The sequence below is a fragment of the Danio rerio genome, chromosome 24 (assembly GCF_049306965.1).
Source record: "Danio rerio strain Tuebingen ecotype United States chromosome 24, GRCz12tu, whole genome shotgun sequence".
Classification (NCBI taxonomy): Eukaryota; Metazoa; Chordata; class Actinopteri; order Cypriniformes; family Danionidae; genus Danio; species Danio rerio.
In genome coordinates this window covers 10015001-10026700 of record NC_133199.1, presented here as the reverse complement: position 1 = coordinate 10026700, position 11700 = coordinate 10015001, and the positions used below count along the sequence as shown (strand labels likewise).

Genomic DNA, 11700 nt, shown 5'->3' with positions numbered 1-11700 from the left:
AGATTCTCATAGAAATCAATTCGGTGAAGGAAAAATCATGGTTTGGGGTTGCATTTAGTATGGGGTTGAGGTATCAAGACATTTGTGCTGCCCATTACATTACAAACCACAGGAGAGGGCAAACTCTTTAGCAGGATAGCGCTCCTTCTAATACTTCAGCCTCCACATCAAAGTTCCTAATAGCAAAGAAGGTCAAAGTGCTCCAGGATTGGCCAGCCCAGTCAGCAGAGTGAACATTATTGAGCACGTCTGGGGTAAGATGGAGGAGGCATTAAAGATGAATCCAAAGAATGTTGATGAACTCGGTTAGTCCTGCAAGAACGCTTTCTTTGCCATTCCAAAAGAATTTATTTATAAGTTATTTGAGAAATTGCAGAGATCTATAAATGCAGTTGTCCAAGATCATGGGAGTCATACACGTTAATTCTTTTCCACTACACCAGGGGTGGCCAACCCTGTTCCTGGAGAGCCACCTTCCTGCAGATTTCAGTTGCAACCCATGTCAAACACACCTGAACCAATTAAATAGGACCTGAACATCACGTGATAATTACTGGCAGGTGTGTTTGATATAGGTTGCAACTGAAATCTGCTGGAAGGTGGCTCTCCAGACACAGGGTTGGCCACCCCTGCACTACACCATGACTTGATATTCTAGACTGTACATTATTTCTGTTAAGTGACAAGACTTTTTGCTTAGCAAAGTCAGACCTTACTGTCAAGTCATGATCATGTTTTAATTGGTCAAATAAGGGTTTTCTAGAGGTCTTTGCCTTTCAAATAAGCCACTTCTAATAGCAAATGATCAACTAGAAGTCAAGTTATTTGTTGTTCCTAAAACTTGGATAAGCGATAAGACTTTTGTACATTCACACGGCGAGGCTTAGTGCTCGAATCAGATTTTTTCTCAGATCTGACTTTTTTTGCATGGCTGTTCACACTGCTCTAAATGTGACCAATATCAGATTTGCAGTGTGAACAGATCATGGTGCTGTTCTACTGTGCTGCTGAGGAGTAGATGATGTTTGCAGCACAGAATGATGACGCACGTCGCTCGAAGATTATGTAAAAGTCACATGAAATCGGACATAATCGTTCACACGGCGGCCGCATTGCAAAACATCAGATCTGTGTCTGATTTACAGTTTTTCTCAGTGGCTTTGGTGCATTTCTCACAACACTATTTACATTTGCACAACAGTTCATGCATTTCTCAAAACAATTAGTCATTTGTGCACATCCTAGTAGCAGTTTCTCATTCCTTTCAACAAATTGCAGATGCTTTCGGACATGCATCAATTGCTTTCATACAACTCTCTGCTGTTTATAACATTTTCATTTGCTTTCCATATAAAACTAATAGTCTTCATTTCATTACTTGAGTCATTACATACAAAAATGTTGAACTTGTTGCCAAAATCAGTCAAGTAAACTTTATAAAAAAATTTTTTAAATCTTTATTTTCCTGAAAATGTCTTTAAAATTGAACAATTTGATGAATGATTTACAGACCTGTGTATGTTGTAGGTTCAGTTCCAATATGTACTGCACTATTGTTTACAGTTGTGCACAGTTTAATCCAAAGGGAGTTTGTTTGTTGTAAATAAGGGTGTATTTATTCTTTTGCACAATGCTGTGAATAAATTAGGATTGTAAAGAGCAAATGCAGTAAAAATGTGAAACATACATATTTAGTGTCTTGTACTCAGATACCTCACTAAATGCAGTGATGTCTAAGTTTACTGTAGTTTTCAAATGGCTGTGCAAATAGTATAAAGTGCTGTCTTAAGTATTTTCAGGAAGTGTCACCAAAATCTGACTTTTTAGCATTGAAAAAAAAAATGTACAAAGTAAACTGTCATGATGAAAACATGACAGCCATTTGACTATCTTGTTCATAAACAATATTGTCAGGACTTTTCATTTTGATGACAATGACACGTTTATTGACATGAATACTTGCTTTTGAAGAATGAACTATCCATTTTGAGCATGTTACGTGCTTTTGCAGGTTATCAGCTAGGTTTTGCAGTTTGTACTAATTATTTTGAGAAATGCATGACCTGTTTTGCAGAAATGCACTGGTGTTGTGAGAAACGCACCAAAGCCACTGAGAAAAACTGTAAGACTACATATGAAAGTGGCACAGATCTGACCTGAAAAGATCAGAGTCCATGCGGTTTAGACCATTCACACTGTCACTGCCTGAGTCACATGTGGGCAAAAAAAATCAGACTCAGGCAACATTTTTCTGCAGTGTGAACGTAGCCATAGTGTACATGTCTTCATTACAACTGGCTATCAAAATTAGAACAGGATATATAATTCACAACAAAAACATCAGTACCATCTCTAAATATCAAAATATGGGATATAATTACCAATCTATCATAGATTAGCTGTTTACAATTCAAAAGTACTATAATAACTATCATTAGGCATTAACAAAAGGATATTATTGCACATGCTGTTTCCTGTGACATTAAAGGATTAGTTTACCCAAAAATACTAATTCTGATATTAATTGTTCACCTTTATGTAGTTCCAATCCCCCGAGACCTTTGCTTATCTTCGGAACACATATGAAGATATTTTAGATGAAGTCCCAGAGCTCTTATTCTCCATAGACGCTTTAAATTCAAATGAGATTTAAAAGAGGGTGGAGCTATGAACACCTATGACTCACCATAGCAGCAGAATCAAAACTCTTAATGGCAGACTGCTGCTTCTCACTCTTTTTATGCTGATGATCAAACAATCAGAAAGAACATATTACGGCAACAACAGCGACATCCAGACCATTTGACTTCAGTGGTTCAACTGTAATCATAGGAAGCTCCAAGAATACTTTTGCACAAAAAAAAGAAATTCTCAAATGAGTTTGTTCGCTAGTGTCTTCTCTTCCTTGTAAGGTCAGGATGTGCATTTACTATGGAACATATTGCAATATTGCCATTTGATCATACAAAAGTGTTCTTGGAGCTTCACTTGGTTAAATTTAAAGTCACATGGAATGTTTCACAATAGCGCCTTTTACACAGCGATACCGGTAAATATCTGGAAACTTACCGGAACGACTTTACTGGTAAATTTAAAAAAAAAAAGCTCTGTTTACACAGGCAAGGACGTTCCGAAATCTTTCTGGAAAAGACCATTCACACATCCATTCCAAAATATTGTTCAATTTTGACATCATTAACCAGAAATGAGGTCTACACGGCTGCGCTAAACATAGAAGGGGTTGTTGATGGCTTCACTTTTGTTTAAAGCTTTAGCATTCTTGCAGCTGCTTTGTCTTAGAGACATCCAAAGGCAGAAGTGCGAACCGCAGCTAAATGTTTACACACGTTTACACGTTACACATTCTGGGGATGGATAAGTATTGTGAACAACTTTGATGAAAACATCTGGAGGAACACTTCCGCAGGTCGAGATGTTCATAATATGTGTACATACAATTCACGTGCACACGCGTCAAGCAACTGGAGCAGCTTGAAGGTAAACATTTTATCTTTTTTTTTTTCCCACATAGTTGGCATTAAGATGGAACATGGAGTGTTATCTGACTAACATCTAGCAGCTAAACGTGTCTGGAAAATTTTTCAAAGGCTTTTATTTTCATAGACAGCACAGATGTGAATGCATTCGAATGTTCTGATTGGCTGGAGTAGACGTCTAGATCTAATTGTGAACGTGCTCTTTCTGGCAATTTCCTTCTGTGTTCACACAGAGCAGCATTCCGGCAAATTACAGGCAATGTTACAATTTCTCTTTCCAGAAAATTGCCAGCGTTTTCAAAAGGACCTGTTCACACATGATCCCTTTCTGGAAAATTGCCAGTAATTTTCCAGTAAGGGATCATGTGTGAAAGGGGCTCATGTTTTTGGTTCCTTTTCTTGAACATCTCAAGACTGTTGGAGGATGAGGGAGCTCTCAAATTGAATTTAAAGCATCTTCATTTGTGTTCTAAAGATGAACGAAAGCATCAGTGGATTGGAACAGCATGAGGGTGAGTAATTAAATACGACATTTTAATTTTGCATGAACTAATTCTTTAAACAATGTAAATAGTTCCATAGTAAAATACATGTAAGTTTTTTAATAAATAAAATGTTAAATACAACAAAATCCGTATCGTTTAATTGATATTCTGTTCATTATATTATAGTGTATTGCTACGTATGATAACTGTTGTTTTTATATTGCTGTGAAATGTATTTTGCAGTATAGAACTATTTTGTAAGGCGTTTTTTTTATTTTTATATATATATTCACACTACCAGTCAAAAGTTTGCAATCAGAAAGCTTTTTTTATGTTTTAAAGGAAACCAATTCTACTCAACAAAGCTGGATTTATTTGATCAAAAATACAGTAAAAACGGTTCAATAATGAAATATTAGGTCCCACTTTATATTAAGTGGCCTTAGCTAATATATACTTACATAGGAATTAATAGTTTGTTACAATGTACTTATTGTGTGAATACTTGTATTTACTGTGTACTTATGCTTGATTAAATACATGTATGTAATTACATCTGTAATTAACTTTTGTAACTACATTTGTAAATACACTGTTGACCATCCCTTACACCTTAACCCACCCTTAAACCTACCCATACCACCAAACCTGTCCATAACCCAACCTCTATCCCAACTCAAAAGCACCACAAGTATTCTCAAATACATTATAAACACAGTAAGTACATTGTATTTATTTTTTTGATGTAAGTACATGGTAGTTAGGGACACTTAATATAAAGTGGGACCAAATATTATTACAATTTTAAATAAGTTTTTTATTACATTTATTTTTACATTTTACTTGTTTCTGTGATTCAAAGCTTTACTTATTACCGTGATTCAATTATAAAATATTATTACAATTTTAAATAACTGTTTTTAAAAATTGAATTTATTTTTACATTTGACATATTCCTGTGATTGAAAGCTTTACTTATTCCTATGATTCAATTATGAAATATTATTACAATTTTAAATAACTGTTTTTTTTTATTTATTTTTACATTTTACTTTTTTCCTGAGATTCAATTATGAAATATTATTACAATTTTAAATAACTGTTTTTTATTTTTTTTTTTACATTTTACTTTTTCCCTGAGATTCAATTATGAAATATTATTACAATTTTTTTTACTATTACAAAGTTTTTTTTTTTTTTTGTATTGATTTTTATCAAATGTTACTTATTCCTGTTATTCAAAGCTGAATTTTCATCATCATTACTCCAGTTACTCCAGTCTTCAGTGTCACATGATCCTTCAGAAATCAATATGATGATTTGCTGTTCTATTATGATTTATTATATATTATGAAGGCACAAAATCACTAACAACAATTCTTACAATTACCAATGCTGAGATTTGTTTTTGTTTTGCTTTATAGTATTGTGGAAACTGATGCATTTACGTTTAGGATTCTTCGATTTAAAACAAAGTTAAAAATAATAGCTTTGATTTGCTTTTTTTTTTTTTTTTTTTTTAATTGTATTTACAATTGGGGGGTGTATTTATGATTATGATTAGTTTTCCAAACTGACAAGAACAACAGCAATAGATGTTTCTTCTTGAGCACATCGTTACGCGATACCGATCATTAATTATGCTTAAAATTTAGCTTTAAACCACGAGAATTAATAACATTTTAAAGTACATTCAATAAAATAACAACCATTAAACATTGCAATAATATTTCACAATTTAACAGTTTTTACTGTATATTTCATTGAATAAATATAGCCTTGTTGAGCAGAATAAGCTTATAAAACATGAACAGAATCTTTTGACTGGTGTCAAAGTGAAGCAATTAGACCGGAGAATTGTAGGTACCCTTTTTAATGTGTACAGGAAAACATTTCATTATTGCAGTTGAAATGATACAAGCATTATGTTAGATTTCATCTGACATCATTTGCATAATCTTATCAGTTGTAACAGAAATCTCAAAAATATGCTTAAACACTGAAGTGTGTGCTTTGGAAGAGGAATGATATTTAACAGTTACCGATACCGTAATACTGACATTACATAACCAACCAACATTGGAACGTTTTTCCAGATACTGGACTTCTTTGTACTAAAGTTGATCTTTAAAAAAAAAAAAAAAAGTCTGATAATAAATACTGTTGATGTACTGTTGATGTTTTTCTCACAGTTGCGACTTTAAGTCATAACTGCTGAGTTCTTCTTCCAAACTGTGCCTTTATATTTCAAAATTGTGTTACTACCTTCATATTAACTTATTGTGACATTCTTTCCTAAAATTCTGACTGCATCTCGTACCTGCTATTCGATATCTTCTTAGTTCTTGTAAACATTTTTTCTTGCAACTACGATTATTCGTTTCTTTTTGGTAACTCAGTCTTATGAACACCCTCGTTATAAAATAAGATTTTATTTGTGTTTGTAACAATTGTTAAGTGTCATTTGCTCAGTTATGCCATTTTTAATGCAAAGATGACACTGATGTTTTTATGACAACTTTACAAACAAATACATAGTTAATCTGTCAATAGCCCCTTTCACACAGTGATACCGGTAAATATATAGAAAATTTTGGAACGACTTTACCGGTAAATTAAAAAAGTGCTGTTCACACAGGCGAGGACGTTACGGAATTTTTCCGGAAAAGAGCATTCACACATCTATTCCAAAATACCGGTAATTCTGACATCATTAAACAGAAATGAGCTCTAAATGGCTGCGCTTGTATTTGTAAACATTTGACTACTTTACAAACTCTGTGGATGGATCAGTATTGTGGACAACTTCGATGAAAACATATAGAGAAACACTTTCGCATGTTGAGATGTAACTTACATGATATGTGTGTGTGCTGGCGCTCATGTTTATGGGCACACGCAAAGCTTGAAGGTAAACAAACAACGGCTTATCATAAGCATCTTATCGATAATTACACAGTTGGCATTAAGATGAACATATAAACGTTATCTGACTAATTTCTAGCAGCTAAATGTGTCTGGAAAAATATTCAAAGGCTTTTATTCTCATAAACCGCGCGGTCAGACGTCAGCACATTCTAGACGTGCACGTGCTTTTTCCGGCAATCTTCCTTTTGCGTTCACACAGCGCAGCATTCCGACAAATTACCGGTAATGTTACAACTTCTCTTTCCGGAAAATAGCCAGAACGAATTTACCGGTATTTTCAAACAGAGCCTGTTCACACATACACACCTTTGCGGAAAATTTCCGGCAATTTTCCGGAAAGGTGTGTATGTGTGAAAGGGGCTTTTGAAATGACAGTTTGACATTATTAGGAGAACAAAATCTGTCATTTTCTGTTATGACAATATGATATTACCAGGATGAATTCAGCATGAATTGTCATAAATCTGTCATAAACATGATAGTCAGAAGGCCATAGTATTTTTAGTAAAACTAAATTAAATTGACATTTAAATAGCTCATTAAAGCATCATTCGTTTTCTGGGGTCACCATTCGGGTCAACACAGTGGAATGAACCGCTAACTTATCCAGCATGTTTCATGCAGCGGATGCTCTTCCAGCTGCAACCCATCTCTGGGAAACATCCATACACACTCATTCACACACAAACACTACGGACAATTTAGCTTACCCAATTTACCTGTATCGCATATCTCTGGACTTGTGGGGGAAACCGGAACACCCAGAGGAAACTTACGCTAACATGGGGAGAACATCCAAACTCCACATAGAAATGCCAACGAACCCAGCCGAGGCTCAAACCAGCAACCTTCTTACTGTGAGGCGACAGCACTACCTACAGTGCCACCGCATCGCCCCACTCTGCATCATGTGTTGTACATAAGCAAGAGAAACGCAATGGTACTAACCATGACACTCTAAACACACATTAAATAGCACCTATGCATTTCTATACAATATAACATCCAAAAGGTCTATAGGTACATGCCTATGCATACTTTTGCTGTAGGGCAGAGCATATAGATTGCATACAAACACATTATATAACATTTGGAGTGAGTTTTGAGGTTTTTTCTTTAAATCTGGATTGGTATTGGAATGTGTGTGGGTTGCAAAAGCTGGGAGGACTGGGTTTACTCCATTTTCCCCCCCTTTCACCATCAGCAACATAGATTGACCAGCAATGGGTCCCCAGTATTGATTTGGCATCCTGGGTAAACAAGGTGTCACGCACGGCGATCTTTGGCTTCAGGAGCCAAAGCTCAAACGTCGAAACAGTGAGAAAAACGGTATTTAAGGTTAATCCCGTTCTTCAGCTATGGCCTGTATGTTCTGTATGCCTCTCATGATTTGTGACAAGTCATGTTGTCTTGGTAATATCAAGTTGTCATGACAAAGACATCTCCAGCAATGCCATCTTAGCATTTAAAATTACACAACTGAGCCAGTGACGTATTTTCTTGATGTGTCATGATTATAAAGGTTTCATGAACACCCCCTTCAAGTAAAGTATTATCATCCCATTGCAACATTAATTCTTGTAATGGTCACTTTGTTTGTAAGTTTGTTGTTATTTTTTTTTAATTACGATTAAGATCTCCTAATCCTAAAATGTTTTTAAAATTGTGAACTTGCAGTTTGGTAGCAACTAAACCTTGCAATTATGAAGTCATATCTTTAGATCTCCCTTTTTAAATGCAGCTTTTTCTCATTTAGCACTGTTTTGTTCATGAAGACATTACAAAACGACTTTAGACATCTTCCATTTTATCAGCAATGCACTTGAAATGTCACTGATATGCTGATTGAACAGATTTCTGACTGACAAGACATCACAATTACGTATAAAGCGCTTCCTTTTTACGCCCAGTGGCAGTGAAGATTAGATTAAAACACTGATGATGTAAATGACTAAACAAAACATCAGTAGGCATGAGAACAGTTTTTTGTGTCCTGCATATTCTGTATTTCCACGTAGAGGTGTTCAACCACAGGCCTAAACACAGCAGGTGTAGTCGATATGGCTTTTTAATGAGGTCCGAGTTCATCTTATTTAAGTATTGTGTGGTCCGGTGTCACCTTGATGCATTTGGCAGGGCGGGGCTCCGCATGCTAAAGGTGTCACCACTAGATGAGTGACGGGAAGGAGCCTTACCGCACACCAGAGATGGCTCGGCCTCTTTAATTTCCATTGCTCGCTTGTAGAGTTCAGCAGCCTTCTCGAAATCACCCTCTTCGTAACTGAGGAAGTAAGAGAGCGATTAGCATGGGGTATTTGCAATGTGGATGGTGGATAATAATATTTAAATTTTAAACATACTGCAGAATATTTCAATTAAAGGTGCAGTAAATGCTAACCGTTAACATTATAGCTTTGAGAAAACACTAGCTGCGTCCCAAATGGCACACTATACACTATGCACTCATGCGCTATGTACTTATGCACTTACACACTTAACAGGATAGTATATGTATGTAGTGGCGTCCCAAATGGCACACTAATGTTTTTTTACTAAGCGGAAATTCAAACCGTTTCCCTGATGACGTTTGACGGTTGCCAAATCAGTGAAATAAACGACCGAATTATCAAATAATACCTGCCGCGAGTAGCCTTTAGGGAGAATTTATGTTTCAGGTCTCTACAGAGCATTTGGGCTGAATGTTTGACGACGTCTATTAAACGAGGATGTTATGAAATACATTTCATACCGAATTATTAACAGAGAATTTCTGTGGTGTTATATTATGGATGGGTGCGCTCACTGCACTGGGTCCCTCCGATAGTGGCGAGAACACTCGATGCACGATGCCAACAGTCGGTCGGCGAGTAAATTTATATGATGAATGAGAACTCACAGGCATGTGCGTAGACCAACACAATCTCACGGCAATTCGTAACTTTTTCATTTAGTGACTAATTCGTATGAATTCGTACGATCTAATTCGTACAATTTAGTACGATTTGCTTATCCCCCAATGACGGTTGGGGTTAGGGGTGGGGTCAGGTGCCACGCCTCCTTTTTAAAATCGTACCATTTCGTACGACTGAACTCGTACGAATTCGTACGAATTAGCCACTAAACTGGCAAAACGTAAAATACTTACGTTTTCTCGTGAGATCAGGCTGGCGTAGACATATAATGTACTGCTGTACAGTAACGTGTCATTTATTTTCGGTTTTAGTTTCGGTTGTCTTTATTTTAATGCTCTCGTGATTGATGTGATGGTGTGCTTTATCTGCCTGATTCCCGCTGCAGTGGGCTGGTTGTGTGACGTTTGTTCTGGGGGCGGTGTTTGCGTGACGCGCTGCGAACTACTAGCCCGACAGTGGAAACGCGACATGATTTCAGCCTCAATGCTCAACCTCTTGAGCAATTGGCCGGCCCGGCCTTATAAAAGCCCTGGCTCGCATTGCCCCGACAATGGAAATGCGGCTTTTGTAAACCCATTGGAAACCTGAGTGTTCTAGATGTTTGCAATTTGGTTAGTTACTACGAATTATTGTAAACATACTGCAGGATATTTAAATTAAAATGTAAACGTATATTATCTCAATATATTATTATTAGTATATATTATTTCAAAGATGCACCATGTATTATGAAAACAACAGAGGCCCTAATACAGATGCCTGAGGCACTACCTACCTGACTGCTGTAGATATCTATCTTATGCAAATATGCTTGTGATCAGCACACAAAACTGTCAAATATTTAGCTTATATTGTAATATTCTACTTATATTACAGTCATTAGAAAAACACATTGTAATTGTGCCTAACCACATAGTTATTATGTTCTATATGTGACAATGAAGTAAGCATGGCTAACCTGAGCACAGCCAGGTTTTTTAGAGTCTCTCCAACACGAGGATGCAGTCGACCAAGACTGTCCTCATAAACCTTGAGAGCGCGTTCATACAAAGGCAATGCATCACTGTGCTGCTTCTGCAATGCAAATACACATCCCATGAGTAATATCGTCAAACAAAGAAGCAAGATGGCCGAAAATGAAAGAATTCTCACCAGCTGGCAGTAGAGCACTGCAAGGTTAACCAAAGCAGTGGCCACACTGGGGTGCTTGGGCCCAAAGCTCTTCTCTCTGATCTCAAGAGCTAGTTCATATAAAGGAACCGCCTTTTCCAGCTTCCCCTATCACACAACTTAAATGTGTTAGTTTCAGGAACAGTATTAGAAAGACAACCATTGCTAAATGAATATTTGCATTATCGCTACTTGTCTGCAACTTGCTCTGCAGCTGGCGTGCACTGACTCTTTCCTGTGGTTTCTCACCCTGCGTTTGTAAAGCATGGCTAAGTGTTTGAGGGTATAAGCGAGAGAGGGGTGGTCTGGGGCCAGCGCTCGTTTCCGGATGTCTAATGCTCTTTCGTAGAGCTCCTCGGCACTCTCGTATTCTTTCCTCTCGCTGTGGAGCGCAGCCAGGTTGTTCAGGGACTGGGCGCAGTCGGGATGGTCCGGTCCCAGCACACGTTGACGCATCTCCAGAGATCTGGTCAAGAACAACTTAGCAGCACTAGATTAAAAAAAAAAGATAAGAAATAAATGAAAAGCAACGACAAATGGGAAGTGTGTTTTAAAAATAAACTACAAGTATAGAGATGACTTCATAAAGTCATACGCTAATTTAGGTGCATAGCGTGCATTTAAACAAACATAAATAAAAATGCACTCCTGTTCATAACAGATGCTGAATAAATGTGCTTGAAGGACAAAATACCCCAAATAATGGGA

General features: G+C 36.8%; 1 protein-coding gene across 4 annotated transcripts in view; it reads right to left on the bottom strand.

The window, feature by feature from the left end:
* Positions 1 to 5477: 5477 nt before the first annotated feature.
* The window catches only part of nphp3 (nephronophthisis 3), a 55782-nt gene continuing 49559 nt past the window's right edge, over positions 5478 to 11700 (bottom strand). For 3 of the 4 annotated variants that reach the window (XM_073940468.1, XM_009297293.5, XM_073940467.1), the window contains 4 exons: positions 11242 to 11482; positions 10975 to 11100; positions 10781 to 10896; positions 5478 to 9191 (listed from right to left, as the gene is read on the bottom strand). In XM_073940468.1, the coding sequence (XP_073796569.1) occupies positions 9026 to 9191; positions 10781 to 10896; positions 10975 to 11100; positions 11242 to 11482 (649 nt within the window). In that variant the 3' untranslated portion in view covers positions 5478 to 9025. The remainder of the gene's footprint in view (positions 9192 to 10780; positions 10897 to 10974; positions 11101 to 11241; positions 11483 to 11700) is intronic. The other variant, NM_001202441.1, reaches the window with a different exon arrangement.